This window comes from Hyaena hyaena, unplaced genomic scaffold, assembly GCF_003009895.1.
Source record: "Hyaena hyaena isolate Hyena2069 unplaced genomic scaffold, ASM300989v1 scaffold_201, whole genome shotgun sequence".
NCBI lineage: Eukaryota > Metazoa > Chordata > Mammalia > Carnivora > Hyaenidae > Hyaena > Hyaena hyaena.
The window spans coordinates 1,787,668-1,807,684 of record NW_024080833.1 but is presented as its reverse complement, the minus strand read 5'-3'; the positions used below and the strand labels follow the sequence as shown (position 1 = coordinate 1,807,684).

At 43.2% G+C, this 20,017-nt stretch overlaps 1 protein-coding gene across 1 annotated transcript in view; it reads right to left on the bottom strand.

Annotated features, from left to right (window-relative positions):
* LOC120238251 overlaps window positions 1–15,812 on the bottom strand; it is a 16,790-nt gene extending 978 nt beyond the window's left edge. Inside the window, exons 1-3 of the mRNA XM_039241899.1 lie at window positions 15,800–15,812; window positions 11,358–11,603; window positions 11,049–11,201 (exon numbers count right to left, since the gene is read on the bottom strand). Of these exons, the coding sequence (XP_039097830.1) occupies window positions 11,049–11,201; window positions 11,358–11,603; window positions 15,800–15,812 (412 nt within the window). The remainder of the gene's footprint in view (window positions 1–11,048; window positions 11,202–11,357; window positions 11,604–15,799) is intronic.
* Window positions 15,813–20,017: the final 4,205 nt, after the last annotated feature.

Genomic DNA, 20,017 nt, shown 5'->3' with positions numbered 1-20,017 from the left:
AGTTCCTCCTAATCCTCCTATAAGTGCAAACATATGATATTTGTCCTTCTCTGCCTGACTTATTTCGCTCAGCGTAACACCCTCAAGGTCCATCCGTGTTGCTACACATGGCCAGATTTCATTGTTTCTCATTGCCATGTAGTATTCCATGGTATAGATAAACCACGTCTTCCTGATCCATTCGTCCGTTGATGGACACTTGGGCTCTTTCCATGTTTTGGCTATTGTGGAGAGTGCTGCTATGAACATTGGGGTACACGTGCCCCTGTGCCTCAGCATTTCTGTATCCCTTGGGTAAATTCCTAGCAGTGCTATTGCTGGGTCATAGGGGAGTTCTAGTGTTAGTTTCCTGAGGAACCTCCACACTGTTTTCCAGAGGGGCTGCACCAGTTTACATTCCCACCAACAGTGTAGGAGGGTGCCCGTGTCTCCACATCCTCGCCAGCATCTAGAGTTCTCTGATTTGCTCATTTTAGCCACTCTGACTGGCGTGAGGTGGCAAATACAGAGTTTCTAAGTGCTGCATCGCTTCTCAACCTCTTGGCTAAGATCAAGTGCAGAGTTTCTAGGTGCTAAAGACACGAGGAGTTGTGATGAGTCACAGTAAATGCGACAGATGAAAAATTCAGTTCCATCCAGTTTTTCTTTATTTAAGTGAATTTTTTGCACTGATAAAGAAGGTAATAACCAAATTGTTTACACACTCACTTTTTAAGAATAGTCATGTCACAGAGACAACTCTGGCGAGGTAACCTTGATGCCTTCACAGAAATGTGCTTGTCTTAGTCTACTTTACTAACATTAAGGGTTCTATAGAAAATAGTGCTATTGAATGTATGGTATGGCAGCTGAGTCTTGGCTTGTTTTTTGGCATCAGCTGCCTCCATCAATTCATCACAAGGAATCCATGCTCTCCTTGAACTCAATGATCTCAGAGTATGGGCCATCCTATTGAGTGAGTTGTTTGATGCCATTTTCAAGTGTAGAAGTGTTTTGCAATGAATGCTTCCCACTGGGCATAGGACATTCCATTGGGATCATATCATTCACCAACAGGACAATGACAAAGGTCCACTGTAGCTCTAATAGCTGCTCTGTGGGTAGGTCCTAGCACAACATCAGTCTCTCGGAATACCTGCTTATACAGACCAACCGTAAAATAATCTGCATGTAAGATACTTTTTCCAACTCTCTCTAATATCACAAGGATGATTTATCATGGTAAAAGCTGTAAACACCCAAGTAAGTATTACATGAACACTTCCGGCTTTAGTTCAAGGTCTTTATTACTGTTAACATTCTTATTTTTGCCATAGCTAATGTTTTCTAACTCTAGACCAGTTAATTTCAGGAATAATCTATGTCTTTGCAAGTCTGCCTAGCTAAGGCACTTCTGACACTTTTTTGGCCTAGTGTATTTAAAAATCAACTTGTCATCAGTAACTTAGGGACTGCTTTTCTCATACCTATTATTGTCATATAAGATACTAAAGTAGTATTTTTAGAGCTTGAGAATTGCTTTTGGAGCCCAAACATGTAGTTAATGAAATAACCATTGATTGCTTCTTCCCTCTCTCTCTTCAACTGCAACAACATTGAGCATGTGTATATATTTTAGCGAGCAAGACCTGGGAAATCTGAGGCAGGTTATCTCCTACGCTCTGGCTTCAGGGAACGCAGAGCCTAAGAGAATTAGATCTAAAGAAATAACTCTGTGGGCCGCATGTCAGCTGAGTTACCCTGTCCACTCAGATTCAAATAAGAGCAATTCCTATCCTAACCTAGAAGTAATGGTAGCCTTGAGTCCTTCCCAGTCATTTCGAAATAATTTTTTATGGAGGGAGGGAGGTAGAAGAGGTAGGAGCGTGGTTAGGACAATACTTACATTCTCCCTTTTCACCACTGGCTGCATCTTGCTATTCCTTATGTCTACGTTCCTGCATCACATTGCCTGAACTGTGGACCCTAACTTCCACCCCGAAACTTCGCACATACAAGACATTTGTTTGCTGGCAGACTTTACTGGAAGTTTCAGATGATGGAGGGATTTCACACTGTCATTACTTGCCCCCACCTCTGTATACATCCTATTTCCTCACTGGTTAGGCCTTTACACTTTAGCCCAGAAGAGAGAAGCTTAACAGAGATGTAGAAGGTGAAGGATGAAATGAAGTGTGAAGGATGAATAGGCAGTGGCCAGGTTGTGGGCACTTGACCGCCGTGAGGGGGGCTTTGTTTCCCTGTAATCAGGCAAAGCCTTGCATCTCCTGTAGCTCTCTGCTCCACGCTCTCTGAGCCATGTCTGCTCAACACCTACTCATGCCTCACACTTCAGTGGTACCAAAGAACAGTAGCGGCTGAAATTTTCTCGTTCTCTCCCAGCCCTGACCCAGTCCCTGGAAAGGGAAGGGAGCATCATAAAGATTCACTGATACTGAATTATGTCACTTTCTTTAGAAAGCAATCCTGGCTATTTTATTTATTTATTTTTATTATTTGTTTAACGTTTATTTTATTTTTGAGACAGAGACCGAGCTTGAATGAGAGAGAGGGAGACAGAATCCAAAGTAGGCTCCGGGCTCTGAGCTGTCAGCACAGAGCCCAACGCGGGGCTTGAACTTACGGACCGCGAGATGATGACCTGAGCTGAAGTCGGCTGCCCCGCTGACTGAGCCACCCAGGCACCCCAATCCAGGCTATTTTAAATGTTATAGTTTCCCCTCTCTAATGGCAACACAGTTTGACCTAGCTCCGTCCTACATCCAGGTGCTATTATACTCTCTTAAATAATGGATTCTTTACTTCCCATCTGAAGCTGTGACTCTAAAAGTAAATAACAGCCATATTCTACACGAGGGGCAGTCTTCAATGGCTACTGGAAAATACACTCTTAAATAACAACAAAAAAATATTGAATACCTAATTCTGTCACTGTTAAAACACCATGTTATTTTTGTTGAGATGTAGTCAGCAGGTAACTCATTCACCTCTTAACAATGGTGAAGGTAACTTTAAGTTAAAAAAAAAAGAAAGATTCTTCTATAGAAATTAACATGCCAAAAGAAACTTGTTTTTTGAAGTTAATCTTCTTATGGATCAAGATGACAGAATTACAAAGTCAAAGGACTAAAAGGGAAAAATCAAGACTTGAATGGTTGGCCATTTAAGAATGAAATGATCAAGGAAACATGCAGATCATTTCCTTATTGTAGCGTTCAGGTTGAAACTTTTCATAGAACTGGTAGGATGCTAGGTACTCCCTTGAAAGTTGTCTTTTCACATAATGCTATCCATTCCATAACAGAAATGCATCTCAAGAGTAAAATGGCCAAGTTGAAGAAAACTAAAGGTCTCAGGAACACATTTTAATGTATTATTGAAAGTTGTTTGTAATTCTAAGCTGCAGTAGATTGTTTCTAAAGATGACCATCATAAGTCCCTTCCTCCTCTGCACCTATGTGTCATTTCCGTATCATGAGATAAGTCAGATTTCCCTCCCCTTGAATTCGGGCTGGTCTGAAGTTCTTGTTTGACCAACAGAATGAAAACAGCACTTCCAAGGTCATAGAAAATCTGTCAGCTTGCACTTGAGCCTCATGGAACATTCCTCTTGAGATGCTCTTGGAACCCATCGGCCATGCTGTGAAAAGTCTAAGCTACATCGAAAGACCACATACACAGCTCTAGGAGACAGTCTCCGCTAAGGTTCCAACAGACAGTTGGCCATGTGATTCAACTATCTTGGCCGTTGAGCCCATTTGAGCCTCCAGATGACTCCATCCTCATCTACCATCTGATAGAATCTACGCGACAGACTTTGAGCAAGAACCATCCGGTTGAGCTTAGTCAATGTCCAGAGCCATGAGAGATAATAGTGAAGTGTTGTTTTATGCCACAGAATTTGTGGATGGTTTGTAATAGAGCACTGCGTAACAAGAAGAGACATAAAAATGTTTTGAATAATCAATTTGATCTTTCTTTTCAATACCTTGCATCATCTTTTGGAACCAGGTCCTATCCTGGGTGCTGGGAATTCAAAGATGAATGAGATATGATATGCAAAGCCTAATATGTTTGCTTAAGCACCACATAGTTGGTGAAACAGACTAATGAACAGAAGAATATGACACGGGATGATGGGTGCTGTTACAAAAGTGTGTTTAGATCCTGTGGGATCACACAGCCTTGGGAAAATGAATCTGTTTTTGGAAGGTGGTGAACAGAGTGAGACTGGAGACTGAAGAAGAGATCACATGCTTTCCACTGGCGAGGGGTCCCCTGAGCACTAGCACAGGGAGAAGATGGTATGTGGGATGTTTCTGGAACTACAAGTACTTCAGTAAGCCTGGAGCAGTGATGTGAGGGCTAAGTGGCTAAAGATGTGGTTGGAAAGGTTAGCAGAAGGCTCAAAAAAGGTCCAGTGTACTGTTGAAGGAGTTTAGACTTCATTTATATATTTCTTTTTATTTTATTCTTCAATGTTAAATTCTAGCCATGCTGATCCACTTATTTTTTTTTATCTTATTATCCTTCAATAATTAAGTGATCATCAAATGGTTCTAGGGTCTGTACTGGAGGATTTTGAGGACAGGCAGAGAGTCACATTATCCAATTTATAATCCAGAATGATGGTATCAGAAATAGAATGGGGGTACAGTGGAGAAGGCAAGATTAAATGCAGAGAGACTATTTAGGAGTCTCTGCCAGTAATTTAGGCACGGCAGTGGGAGTGAAATTGGAAAGAAGGAGATGGATTCAGGGTATGTTAAGCAGGTGGAGCCTGAGTGCTGAATTTGTAAGACAAGGAAGAGGGAGGAATCCAAAATGAGTTCCAGATTTCTAACTCAGGCAAATGAAGAGATGGTGATGTCATTCACTGAGCGGTGGGAAAGGACTAACGACCAACACGGAATGTGTTGGGCTGAACATATGCTTAGGCATTGATGAGATGGACAGTAGGAGGGTGGATGGGAAGCTCTAGAGGTTAGGGGAGGAAACTGGGCTGGAGATGGGTATTTGGAGGTCATGAATATGCAAAGTGGCCGGGGACCAGGGGTGAAAAGGAGAGAAGGGAAATGGGCACTAGGTTAATAGAGGTCATGCACGGGACTTCGGGGAATGGCCTGTCCAAGGGACAGTTAGGAGGAGCCTGTAATGAGGATCAAAAAGGAGTAACCAGGGGCACCTGGGGGGCTCAGTCGGTTAAGCGTCCGACTTTGGCTCTGGTCATGATCTCATGGTTTGTGAGTTCGAGCCCCGCGTCAGGCTCTGTGCTGTCAGTTCGGAGCCTGGAGCCTGCTTTGGATCCTGTGTCTTCCTCTGTCTCTGCCCCTCCCTCACTCATGCTCTGTCTCTCTCTCCCTCAAGAATAAATAAACATTAAAAAATTAAAAGGAAAAAAAAAGGACTAACCAAAGCGGTATGAGGAAATGAGGTAAGAAGCCAATGGTAAGAGAGACACCATAACGGATGATGGCATAAAATGCTCCAAAGAGGAAACATTCAATGAGGAACGTTGATGACCTTGGATAGATCAGGTTAAGTAGATTTATAAGGGCAAAGGAGAAAATCTACTGGATTCAGGGCAGAATGAGATGTGAGGAAGTAGCTAATGAAGGTAGACCAATCTTCTAAGAAAGTGGTGGAAGAATCATGTTTGTATTTTTTACTGAGATGTAATTGACATGATGTTGTATTAGTTCCAGATGCATAATGTAATGATTCAATATTTGTATATACACTCATGTCTTTTTAGAGATAATAGCAGCATGAGAGTGTTTATAAGCAGGAAAGAAAAGGCATTAGAGCTGAATGTATTTTCACTGAATAAGTGAAAAGAGCGAGGGAGAGGTGCTGAGTAGACAGGTGGAAGAACAGGCATTCGGCGGGGGGACGCTCTTCCCCACTGATGCAGGTGGGGATTAGCTCAGGAGGCACAAGTTTGCAGAGGTGTGAGGGGAGGAGCAGCAGCGGACAGGAGTGCTCCGTGAAGTAAGGACAGAGTGGCCACCCAAGAAGGCTGGAGAAGGTGGTGGGCAGGTGGCTTCTAAAAGAACGGTGAGGGTCTGAAAAAGCTATTGTAGGGTAATAGGCGAGCTTTGGCTCAGGGATGAAAAGGATGGCTTCCTGGCTCTCAGGACTGAACTAAGATGTAAAGGAATGGGTTTTTATTGTTGCTAATCTGCACAGGTGTGTGGACTTGTTTTTTCTTTTTCGCACTAGTACTTGGCAACGCAGGTGTGGCAGTGAGAAAATGAGAGAGTGGACTGATGCAGGGTTATGATTTTCCTGGGCAGGTGCAGCGGGTTCACAAATTGGCAGAGAGGTCGAGACTGTTGACCAAAGAGTGCTGGGAGTTTCCGGCCGGGGTCTGAGGAACGACTGGAGGGCTCACCGAAGTGGCAGAAAGGCCCAGAGGTCAGGTCAGGAAGGGGGGCTGTGCGGGTTAGATGGGCTTTCCTTACGGGCAGGAAACGTACGCAGGGGGTTGGGGGCCTCTGAGGTGTCAGTGTCTGTGGGGTCATTCTCCTGCCAGGAAGTCCGAAGACTGTAGATGACAAGGGAGGAAAGTGACAAGACTGCACTGCCTGAGCCTCAGAGTGAGGAAGAGATTCGGCAATGATACAAATATGACCTGAGGGAGGAGGCGATGTCTGAGCTCTGTGCGGATCAATAGGAGTTCTCCAGGCAGAGGAGAAAAGTGAGGGAGAGCATTCCAGATAAAATCAATATGTTCATTGATTTTAAGTTTTCTTCCAACATAATATCTTTCAGGGGATATAGATCATAACTATATATTCTGCTTCCTATTTTTCCTTTGTCTCCAGACTATGACCATTCTAGAAATAAAATCTTCTCCTGAAATTAAAAGAACCGTATCTCTTAGATATGTGAGCAAGTTTGATTTTCATCTTGCCTGAGTTTGCCAGTCGTACAGTCTGGATAACTGTTACCATTATTTTCAAGAGAAAAATGGCAAGAATTAAAGATAACAATTCTAGGGGCACCTGGGTGGCTCAGTCTATTAAGCGTCCGACTTCGGCTCAGGTCATGATCTCGCGGTTCGTGGGTTCAAGCCCTGCATTGGGCTCTGTGCTGACAGCTCAGAGCCTGGAGCCTATTTCAGATTCTGTATCTCCCTCTCTCTGACCCTCCCCTGCTCACACTGTCTCTCTCTCTCTCTCTCTCTCTCAGAAATAAACAAAACATTAAAAAAAATAACAATTCTATAGAGCTCTTGCTACCTTTGAAGAAGTGCCACTTTTATGACTTCACAAATATCAATATTTTAGCATCCATTGCTTGTCCATGAGCCATATTTCTCTTCTCTTCTTTTGAAGCTAGTGTGATTTTAGAAGGATCCCGGGCGGAAAGGCCAGACAGAGCCAGTATTGGATGTTGCTAACAACATTACTAGCTGTGACATTAAACTTAACCTTTCCAGATGCCATTTCTTCCTCTGTGAAATATGGATAACATGCCTATCTCCAGAGCTGAGGATGAAATGAAAACATGTCAATAAGGGATATGACACAGAATAGACGCTCAATAAGTATCCTCCGGTTCTCTCTGAATCGTCTTCGCTCCTCCCGGATCTGGTTTTCTGTGCCAATTTCTTCCAGCACTTGGCTGCTGACCTTGATCATATTTTTCCCTTCATCCATTGACTTCTCTACACTTGCCTTTCGTTGAGCTCCCACAACTCACACTAATACATCACAGTTGCCTGAAAGTATTTTCCTTCCTAGAATCTCGACTTCTAGTAGTCTGGCTCAGCTCTGGCTCAGAAAGATCCAAGAGAAAAAAATGGGGGGCGGGGAGGGGGAAGGTGAAAGGGAAACTCTTTTGTACTAGATGGTTTTAAGAATGCAGTCCTGGAGACAGGGGCAGAAAGTGATCACAGAACAGAAAACAGAACAGAGGAGACACCTTAACAATAGAACCTCCGGCAGTAAAGCCCTGCTGCCTTACGTACAATGTTACTATGTCTTCGTGTTCTCACTGCCTTTCTGAAACTGAATCGGAGGAAGAAAATCATCTAAAAACTAAATTTCTCAGATGGTTTGTCACTTTTTAAAAATACATTTTTCATCAAAATGTAATCCATCCTTTAAATTTCTACTTGCCAGACTTGTTTTACATTTTGTCTCTGATAGAGGTTTGCAGCCAAGAAAAACCACGACTCTCCAACTGATTGTGTTTACACTTTCAGAATAGAGGAGCACCTTGTCTTTAGGTGAAAGACGGTCCCCGGGGTTGTGCAACATGGTTGCCTGAGAATCAGGGAGGCTTGGCTGGGTCCTCAGAAACCCAGGACGTGGAGATGCTCAGCTGCCGAACCCCACGGCTCCTTTGCCTTTCCTTGTTAATGGTGAAGCACACGGTGTGTGCGAATTTTTATGCAACTGCAGGAAAATACATTTGTAATGTACAGAAGGCCCTAAAAACAAGTAATTCACGAAGAAATACAAAGGGGCCCATGAAAGAATGTCCTGCCTCTGTCGTGATGAACGCAAGGCCACTGAGAACAGCAACAAGCCCCAGGGGCAGGTTGGACCCTGAGCATGAAACAATCACCGTCAGCCGCTGAAGGTGAGCGAGGCCTGGGAGAGGAGGTCCTGAACGGCAGCGCCGGTTTCTACTGGGCAACGTGACCCCGGATGACCGCCTCGTCTTCGTTATTCGGGTCCGAGTGTCGTCCTTCCGGCCCATCCCTTGCAGTAGACACGCTCACCTAACAGGCATGTGTCAGATTGGGACAACAGAAGGGGAATGGCCTAAAATAGTATGTGTTTAACACTTATAAACGATTTTTAAAAATTTAAAAAAATGGGGCGCCTGGGGGCTCAGTCGGTTGAGCGTCTGACTTCAGCTCAGGTCATGATCTCACGGTTAATGAGTTCGAGCCCCGCGTCGGGCTCTGTGCTGACAGCTCAGAGCCTGGAGATGCTTCACATTCCGTGTCTCCCTCTCTCTCTCTCTCTCTCTCTCTCTCTCTGAAGTAAAGAAAACATAAAAAAAATTAAAACTTATAAACGAATAATGTTAAATACACACAAAAGTAGAGAGAACAGTATGGTTATCCCTTCCGAGAACCCATCTCTAGATTCAATAGTTAACCAATATATTTTCCTGCCTCCCTCCATTCTTCCTTTCCCTATTTCCTTCTGCTCTCCTATTTTCTTTCTTCCTCCCCCCTTCCCTCCTCCCTCCCTCCTTCCTTCCTTTTTTGCTTTCCTCTTTTCTTTTTTCTTTTCTTTCCTTTATCTTCTCTTTTCTTCTTTCTTTCTTTCTTTCTTTCTTTCTGTCTGTCTGTCTTTCTGTCTTTCTGTCTTTCTGTCTTTCTGTCTGTCTTTCTTCTCTGCATTATTTTTTTAATTTAAAGTTTAGTTAGCCGACATACAGTGCAATATTGACTTCAGGAGAAGAATCCAGTGATTCATCACTTACATATAACACCTGGCGCTCATCCCAACAAGTACCCTCCTCACTGCCCATCCCCTATCTAGCCCATCCCCCACCTACTTCCCTCCATCAACCCTCAGTTTGTGGTCTATTGTTAAGAGTCTCTTGTGCTAACAAACCACAATAGACTCTTAAATACAGAGAACAAACAGGTTTGCTGGAGGGGTGTCGAGTGGTGTAGAGGTCTGTGTGGGACAGAGGTATCTCACTCTTTATCCATTCATCGGTTGATGGACTTTTGGGTTCTCTCCGCAGTTTGGCTATTGTTGATAATGCTGCTTTTGTAGCAGCATTGTATTTTTATATCCTTTGGGTAAATACCTAATAGTTCTTCTCTGCATTATTTTAAAACATATTCCTATCATCATCTCATCTTAACCCTAAGTATTTCTTTTAAAAGAGACGTCTTCTTCTACAACCACAATTCTCTTTGCCTGTCTAACAAACTTAAAGAAATTCATTAATAACATCTGATTCCAAATATGCCTTCACATTTTCTCAGTTATTCCAAAGAAGACTTTTACAGTCTATTTATTTGAATCAGGACCCAAATGAGGTCCGACCATTGCATTTGATTGTAATGTCTTTAAGTCTCTTTTAATTTGCAACAGATCTGTTACTGCCCCCCCACCCCCACTCGACTTTTCTTTTGGTCCTTGACTTTTTGAATAAGCTGGCTTAGCTGTCCTGTAAATTGTACCAAATTCCGGATTTGTCTGTTTGTTCTCCTCCTGCCCTGCAAACCAAAGGTTAGATTTAAATCTTGATTAAATTCAGGTTTAACATTTTTTTGGCAAGAATATTTCATAAGCGCTGCTGTGTATTTCTTATTACATTACATCATGTGGTACATAATGTCTGGTTCCCTCATTTCGAGACATGCTGAAATTGATCAACGGGTTCACATGGGGCAGCCTGAGCCTTCCGTTGTAAAGATCTCTATCATCCCTTCTCCTAATGCCTTTAGCTTCCCTGGATGTGCATTGCCTGAGTTATTATTTCATTAGCAGTTGTAAATGGTGATGTTCCAAACTTATTAATCCATCTCCATTTAATAGCATGAATTCTTCTCTAACAACAACAAATCCTCATCGACTGGGGCTTTTTTGATTACTCTGAAACGTAGCCATACCGGATAGGTCAGATAAACGCATATTATCCCAACTTGTCCTTGAAGCAATGACAAACCAGTGGCAAGGTGTACCCATAAGGCCCAGATTGTGGTCTCTAAGAACACTATACGCTGAAAGAAACCAGGACTTTGTGAAGAAAAGGCTGATCCCCCGTCTGAGGCTGGAAATAGGATGATAATAAACCTTCTGGTGCCAGCAAGCAGAGAATCTACCGAAAATACACAAACGAAAAACCGAAACTAGGACTGTGTCCTAAAGATCTCAGCGGGTAATTTGAGAATCAAAACAAATAACAACTGCAATTGATTGGCTCATGTTGAGTATGTTTTAAAAGTGCGTGAGTTCATGATACAGACAAATACCCTCGTAGCCATGCAAGAAAGCAGGACACCAACCCCTTCGTCTGGAAATTAGTCAAGAGAAAGAGAGATTCTGTTTTTGAAAGGTCACCTTGGCTGCTGTGTGAAGGGAATGCTGCAGGAAGACAAGGGTGGAAACAGCGAGGCTTCCCCCGAGGTCCAGGGGCTGTGCAAGTGCCAGAGGTAGACGGGCCAGAGCTGCTCCCGATCTCCTGGACTTCTTGTTTCCAGTGGGGAAGGCTGCCTTGTGACAGGATAAATGTAGGCAAGTGGAGTATGTACAACAGCCAGCAGCACACGGGAAGGAAGCGTGTCAGCCGTGCCCGGAGCGTTCGTCCAGGCCAAGCTGGGTCTCACAGGTTGAATGAGAATTAAACACTTGGTCTTGCCCCAAACCAACCCCAGAGCCAGTTGGAGCCTGACGGAGCTGAGGCGGCGGTGGTCAGCACTGACTCGGGATCTGGGCAGGATTCACGTGGCGGGAGGGGGAAGGGAACGTCGAGGTCCTGCAGGGAAGGACTTGAAGAAGGTGGGCTGAAATTTGACCCAGCCGAGCGCAGGGAAGGCGAGCGCTCAGGTCTCTCGCTTGTTTCACGTTTTGATTTTAATTCCAGTTGGTGAACATACAGCGATCTTTCAGTTTCAGCTGTACAATATAGTGATTCAGTGCTCCCTTGTCACCCAGAGCTCATCACGACAGGTGCCTCCTTAACCTCATCACCTTTAGCCCACCCCCCACCCCTCCCCTCTCAGAACTCTGTATTATCTCCACTGTCTCTCTGTTGATAGGACTGTTGCTTGGACCTGGGAAGGAGGTGCTACTTGGGCAACTGAGAGGAGAACCATGAAGAGTGGAGAGGCAGATAGAAGCGAAGGACAAATCACAGCTCTGCCACATGGAAGATGCGTTTTGCTGTTACCGAGTTGTATCACGGGGAAAGACGTGCTTGTGGAATAGCCCAGATAGGCTCTGTTGTGTTACGTTAAAGCCCGAAGCACTGGCAACGATAGAAACATTGAAGATTGAAAAAAAAAAAACATCAAGGGATAACCAGGCAGACAAAAGTAAAAGTGGGAGACAGACTCTGGCTGAGGAATATCGAGAGGAGGGTGCCCGAGTGAACCTTCACACAACCCGGAAGGTCTGCAAATGTCCCCAACCCTCAGGAATGGATGGAATGAACTCTACCCCACAGGCAGGTGAATACTATGGACCAGACACACAGACGTACAGAGAAGAGTTACAGCCCACTACCATGCTGAAGCGGAGGGTTTAAGCAACTATTTCAAATAATAATTAACGATAACATCGAGTTCTGGTGGGAATGCAGTCAAGCCGCTCCTTTCGTACACGGCCAGTGAGAGTTAAATCGGTACCATCCTCTGGGAAAATGATTTAATAGCACATTTAAGACTTTTTTAAAGTTCTCAAACTTTGACCTAAAAAGTATATCCTCGAAAAATGCATTTTAAGAAAAATCCAAACAGCCTTCCAAGAATATAAACGCAAAGTATATCAGAAAAGTATTTAATATAGAGAAAAACTGAACAAAATCCAGATTCCCACCCATAAGATTAATTAAGGGAGGCATGTTTGTAAATGGAATCTTAAGCAGGGCTTCAGTGTTTCTAGTTTTCAGGAGGGGAAGCGTTTATGATATTAAGTTAGAAAGTAGAAAATAAAGCACATGACTTTTTTAGTTTTTAAAATCATGTAGAAAGTATATCTACAGGGAGGGAAATACAGCAAAATTATCTGTAATCAGTATGCATTACGTTTTAAAAAAATTTTTTTTTTTATTTCTAGGAGAGAGAGAGAGAGAGGGACAGAGTGAGCAGAGGAGGGTCAGAGAGAGAGGGAGACACAGACTCTGAAACAGGCTCCAGGCTCTGAGCTGGCGCAGCACAGAGACCGACGGGGGGCTCGAACCCACGAACCGCAAGATCATGACCTAAGCGAAAGTCGGACGCTTAACCGACTAAGCCACCCAGGCGCCCCTGGTATGCATTACTTTTAACAAGTTTATCCAGGTATAATTTATATACAATAAAATTCACCAATGTAAGTGTACAAGCCGATGTTTTGACAAATGTTTACACCTGTAAATATTACCACAGTAAAGATATAGAACATTTCAATCGCCCTAAAATGTTTCCTTATGCCCCTTTGCCTTCCGTTCCTCTAGGTCCCTGACATGACAACCACAGTCTGTTTTCTGTCACTATGGTTTTGCCTTTTCTAGCATTTCACATAAACAAAGTCTTATATAGGCTTTTGCGGCTAACGTGATGCTTTTGTGATTCTTCTATGCTGTTGGATGCCTCAGCCCTTCATGCCTTTGTATTATTGAGTAGTATTCCACCGTACAGATATACGACAATTTGGATTTCAGTTGCTAGGCATTTGGGTTGTTTCAATTTTCTTACTATTATGAATAAAGATGCAGTGAACATGCGTAGAGGACACAGTATTCACCTCGTTTGGGCAAATCTGTAGATGTGGAAAGAGTAGATTATTTGGTGCTAACTTTATAAGGAACGGTGAAGAGCTTTTCCAAAGTGGCTGGATCTTTCCCAATGAGAGTTCCAATTGTTCCACACCTTGTCAACACTTGGAATTGTTCATTGCTTTTATTTTAGCCATTCCAGTGGGTTTACAGTGAAACTCAATGTGGTTTTGATGCAGGTTTTCCTAATGACTAATGATGTTGAGCATCTTTTCATACATGTATATGCCATCTGTAGTATGCCCTCTTTGGTGAAAATCTATCGAAATCTTACCCCTTTACCTCCTGACCCCATCATTTATTGGTTCGTTTTCTTATTATAGTTCTAAGTGTTAAATATCCTGCATATATACATTTATTTACTGGATATGTGTTTAGCGAATATTTTTCCTGTGACTTTTCATTTTCTTAACAGTATCTTTTGAAGAGAAAAACTGTCAAATTTTGATAAGATCCAACTTAACAATTCTTTTCTCTTATAGTTCATACTTTTTGTGGAAGAGGTTCCAGAAATCTTTGCCTAACTCCGAATTACTAAGATTTTCTCCTTTATCTTCTTCTAAAAATTTTATAGTTTTAGCTCTTACATTTACATCTATGATCCATTTTGTTTTGTTTGTGCCTTTTTATCATGTCTGAGAAGTTGCCTTTGTTTTCTAAGATTTTTTAAAATGATTTTTTTTAATGATTTATTTTATTTTAGAGAGAGAGGGAGAGAGAGAGAGAGAAAGAGAGAGAGAGAGAGAGAGAGAGAGAGAGAGAACACAAGAGCATGAACGAAGGAGGGGCAAAGAGAAAGAGGGAGACACAGAATCCAAAACAGGCTCCAGGCTCTGAGCTGTCAGCACAGAGTCTGATGTAGAACTTGAACTCACAAGCCATGAGATCGTGACCTGAGCTGAAGTTGGATGCTTAATTGACTGAACCATCCAGGTGCTCCTGAGATTTTTTAAAATCACGTATGAGTATTGAATTTTATCACATGTATTTTCTGCAACCATTGAGGTGATGTTTTATTTGACTCTATGTTATTAACACAGTAAATCACCTTATTCTTTAAATATTAAAATAAATAAGGCCATTGCACTCCTGAACTAAATTCTGTTTTTCATGCTGTATTACCTTTTGAAGTACGTTTTTAAATTTCAGTTGCCAAAAAGTTCTTAAGGACTTTTCTATGTTATGAGGGATATTGATGCATACTTTTCTTTCTCAGTGTATTTTTCTGGTTGGAGTTTTAGGGTGATATTGGTCTCTTAAAATGAGCTAAGACCTTCTCTCAATTCTATTTTCTATAGCAGTTCGTGTAAAGTTGACATTATTTATTCAATAAGTGTTTGGTAGAACTAAACCATGAAATAAACTGGGCCCAGAGTTTTTTTGGTGGAAGATTTTTACTGATTCAATTTCCTTCAGAGGTAAAAAGCCACTCATGTTACCTTTTTGTTCTTGAGTTAGCTAGAGTAGTTTGCTTTTTTTGAGATTTTTTTTCACTTTTATCTAAGCTATTGAATTCATTGGCATAAAGCTTTTTACACGTTGTAGGAGCTATACGGACATTACCTCTCGTATGGTTAATATTGTCAATTTGTATCTCTATTTGTTGCCTATAGCTAGAGGTTTATCAATTTTATTGATTTTATTCTTTTTTCTACCTATTTTTCTGTTTTCTATGTTTTCATTATTTTCTGTTGTTTATTGTTTCATTCCTTCCATTTACTTTTGGTTTGGCTTACATTATTTTAATCAGAAAAAAATCAATAGATAAAAAACAAATATGACCCCAAGACACACTAAAATTCTCTCTTTTTCAGGTATTAAAGTAAAAAGTTTCAGTTTGGGGGCGCCTGGGTGGCTTAGTCGGTTAAGGGTCCGACTTTCGCTTAGGTCATGATCTCGTGGTTCGTGGGTTCGGCCCTGCATCGGGCTCTGTGCTGACTGCCAGCTCAGAGCCTGGAGCCTGTTTCAGTCTGTGACTCCCTCTCTCTCTGACCCTCCCCTGCTCACGCTCTCTCTGTCTCCTAGAAATAAATAAAACATTAAAAAAAAAAGTTTCAGTTTGAAGAAGGAAGACTAGAGACTCTCCCAATCTCCAAGGGCTACTAGCAGCTCCATTAAACCAAACAAATCACTATTTGCCTTCCCTGAACCAAAAATTACTGGAGAAGCATTGTCGTTGGCAGGGGGCAGGAGGCAGGGTGCAAGAAAAGTAATTTATTTGACTCTCTCATGTCCATTTCTATACTACATATTCCCCATATATCTCACAAAAGCACTTTGCTTTTCTCAATTTAGAAAAAAATAAGGAAGTCAGGCCGTGATCTTTATCACTCACCTCCTGAGACCATCTTGATAAAAACTAAGAACAATTATGAAGTGCCCTGTGAATACAGCTGTGAAGTGTAAATTGCCAGTATGCTAATTAAGAATTCATTAGGAATGTCAACATATCGACATTGAGAGTCTCCATTTACCCAAGAATGATTATGCTTCACAACTGAGCTGTGATCATTGTCATCTAAAGCTCTGAGTATTTCTAGCATGTCTGCCTCCGCAGGACGCTGGGCCAGCAGAGACGACCCTGTTCTGAAAGAGCTTGTTTTTATTAAGGATCCAAGGCATGTGTGAAGAGGTGAGTGTTTCCACGTGGTGCAAAGCTAAGTGCCACCGGAGTGGTGCAGAACCTTAGAAATTCAGAAGGTTCACAGCACAGATGAAATTTATTGGCTTTTAAAGGAAAAGTCCGGCTGAAACAGGAAAAAAAAGAGAAAGAAACATAAATCCATTCAGAGGGATTGGGGGGAAGCAAATAGGCAGAGGGAAGAGGGCTTATGATGTACTTTTGAAATAAGCAGAACAGTTACACGTTGTGAAATGGAGCAGAGGAAAATAACTGGAGAGAAATCATCAGCCCCCTAACATGTGTTTTATGTGAAACGGTTTGCACATGATTGTTGAGCCCACGATGCTTTTGTTGCATTCGGGGATCATTACACTAATTTTAGAGCAGAGAAAGCGGAGGCTCGGGGGGCAAAGGACTTGCCTAGATTCAGAGTCAAGACAGCAACTCCAGTCTTTCAGCCGAACTCCCTGCCGTAGTCAGGTTGGCAAGGGCTTGGGAAAACTACCTGAAGGGATGTGGGCTCCATTGTGTGAGCACTGCAGGTACACTGGTTGTTTGAACACAATGAAGAGTTCCGGGAGGACAAATCAGATGGAACTTTGTAAGATGAGTCGCAGGGGGAAACAGAGGCAGGGAGGAGGCTTGTGTAACAGCCCCAGTATACTGCACGTCTGTTCCCGTGGAAGCTGTGGGAAAGGAAAGGAAAAGGTGTCAAACACTTCCCCGAGTGCCTTCCTTTCAACACATTTTTGAAAAATTAAAATTTTATCGATCTTAAAAGGAAAAGGAGGGAGGGTTTTGTATGTGTGGGTACAGGAATAGGCTGACTGGGGAAGAAAAGTAATATATTCAATTTTGGGTAGGTTGAGTTTGAAGAGCAAGTAAAGCATCCAGGAAAAGAGATCTAGCAAGGCATGGAAATCAGTATGGTGCTGCAAGTTACATAACCCTGAATGGAGCATGTAAGTAGAGGTCAAGGTCAAGTAAGAAGGCTCTTGGGGCAATTCTATTATCACTGATTCTATTTCTATTTATTTATTCATTTTTTAATTTTAGAAAGAAAGAGCATAAATGGGGGAGAGAGGCAGAGGGGGAGAGAAAGAGAGAGAGAGAGAGAGAGAATCCACACTCAGCATGGAGCCCCACACAGGGCTCAATTCAATGACCCTGAGATCATGACCTGATCTGTAACCAAGAGTCAGACACTCAACCGACTGAGTCACCCAGGTGCCCCACAGCTCATTCTTTCTAAAGGATCAATGCTGTCTTTACATGCTCCATGTAATTAAAAAGAGGTCAAGCACAATGCTCTGGAAAGGTGATGAAAATTTTTGGAAAATCAGACCTACAAAGGAAGACTTTACAGTAGCTGTAGCAGCAGCCAACATGGATTAGATACTCTAGCACAAGGAAGTGACATTCGCTGAGTGCTTACAGAGCACTGGAAGCTTTTCCTGTTCAACTTCAAGCAACAACACTGATCAACTGAGTGGAGAGAAAATGACGGCGGAAACTTGTGGCCGAATCACACAACTGAAACGAACCTAGAGACCCAGGCTAAACATTCCTTTCAGAGAGGAGGAGCCGTGGGCCTCGGAAGGTTAATGGACTTACTCTCCAAAGAGTTTGAAAAAGCAAAAGTATATTCTTGTTATTTTGACTTAATCACAATCCTTTTGAAGCCGTAAAAGAAGACTGTCCCTGCGCGCCCTGTACACGGGGCATGTGAGTATATTCTGGAATTACATTTAGTAAAGACAAAGGGACGACCTGTCAGCTGAGGCCCGACCTTTGGGTGACTAGAATCTCACCCAGCATACGGCTTCTTGCAGCACCTTGTGTGCAACCGAAGTGGCTCAATATTTCTACTATTCTAAACAATGAGTAGTTTTCTCCAGGGCCCCCATAGGTCAAGACCACATAGTCTATTTTGAGCTATCGACACGACTTGAGTAAGCTGCTTTTTCAGTCCAGATTAACATTTCCCAGACTGATTTCAGCCCTGAAGAAAAGCTTTGGGTGAGGAGGTTGGGCACAGCTCAGCGGGGTCCTCCGCTCAGGCTTCACAGGCTGCTAGCAAGGTGTCAGCTGGGGCTGGGCTGTCACCTGGGAGGCCCTCTTCCAGGCCTTTCAGGCTGCTGGCCGAGCCTGCTCCCACGTGATTACGTGACAAGCCCGTGTTTTCTTGCCTGCTGTCAGCCAGGAACCCTCTGCCCTTCTCTCTAAGCAGCTTGCAACATGGCTGTGTGCTCTCTTCAAAGCTGCCAGGGAAAACTCCCCTGTTTTAAATATGCTTGTAAAGGCCCGTCTGAATGGACCGGCCCCTCCCAGGATCAGAGCAACTCATCTGCAACATTGGTAACGACTATGAGATCCCTTTGCCACATAACGTGATGTAATCAGGAGAGTGAGAGCCCACATTCACGGGTTCCCGCCACGCGAAGGGGGGGGGGGGGTTGCACAAGGACTCGGGGCCCTGGACACCATCTCGGAAGCCTGCCCCTCACAGGTCTTAAAATAAAGTTGCTTCACATGAATAAGAGCTGTCGGTAGATATACTGCTTTCAAGTCCTCTATCAAAATATTAGAGTCAGATTTGACGGCATGGCTGACGCAAACCACAAATGTGTCAGACCTCACATCTCCCCTCTTTGTGCTGCTAGAAAGAATAAAAAAGCTACGGCACATCTTGAGAGTTTCTTCCCCCTTCCAGACCTGTCAGCCTGCCCCCAGTTTGCACATCATCCGAACTCCCGTTGGCCCGTTTTTTCCTGCAGTGAGAGAAGCACCTAAGAACAGAATTTGCAAGGAGTTAAGTGACGTCCGTGTTATGTCTCCATGAATATTTGGTTTTTACTTTATTTTTTTTAGTGTTTTGTTTATTTTCGAGAGAGAGTGAAAGTGGGGGAGGGGCAGGGAAAGGCGGGGACAGAAGACCCAAAGCACGTTCTGCGCTGACAGCAGTGAGCCCGATGCAGGGCTTGAACTCACGAACTGGGAGATCATGACCTGAACCAAGGTCAGACACTCAGCGAACTGAGCTACCTGGGCGCCCCAGTATTTGCATTTTAAAGAGGCGCACGTAGCCACACAATATTGTACTCTAGCAATTCTCTATGATAGAATGTCACCCACATCACACCAGGAAGGGAGTGGGCAAACAGTATGTGTCTTTCCTGCATCTCTTATAATTCTGCTTGACTCATCTCTGGGGAAGCAGAGATGCTGAGCTGTGAAGACCGTGAGCATCCCCTGTGCACAGGAGGGAAACTCAAAGCCCACACCAACCCCCCATGCACACCAAAGCCTCGCACCACCTTCTGTGGAGGGTTAAGGATGGGGTTGGTCAAGGAGACAGTTAAACTACATTACCAGATAGCGGGGCTTTCTCATAGTTGTACACTTTGGCCTTTTCTGGAATAAATTTGGCTTTATTCTTTTAAAAGCACATTACAACACTTCTTCTAGGGTTCAGCTCTCCATGCCTCCACTTGCATAATTTGTGATAAGATCCAGAAAGTCCAGACTTGGAGCTTGGGCATGGGTCGCTCTAGTATGTTCTTCAGTTAAAGAGCCAAAGGATCCCCCTAGCTCTGTGAAGTCCAGCCTGGCTCACCTGGGCTCCATATAAGGGCTTTGGCACATAAATCATTCTAGAAGTAGACAGTGCTGAGATCTGTCCGGAGTGAATTTTCTGTATTGCTTCCTACCAAGTGCACATCGGAGTTGCCTGACTGAGTCCTCAACATACTGGAAAGTGGATGTCTTCCTATCTCTCATTGCACCAGGGACATGACTAAGGCCGGACACTTTCTAAATCTTACTTCAAGGAGTCACCTTCATACGTGTCCTGAATGAGATGCACTATTTACAACTTAACTTGTCTTGAAAATGTCAGGATGTGTGTCCAATGACTACCTGTTAGCTCTT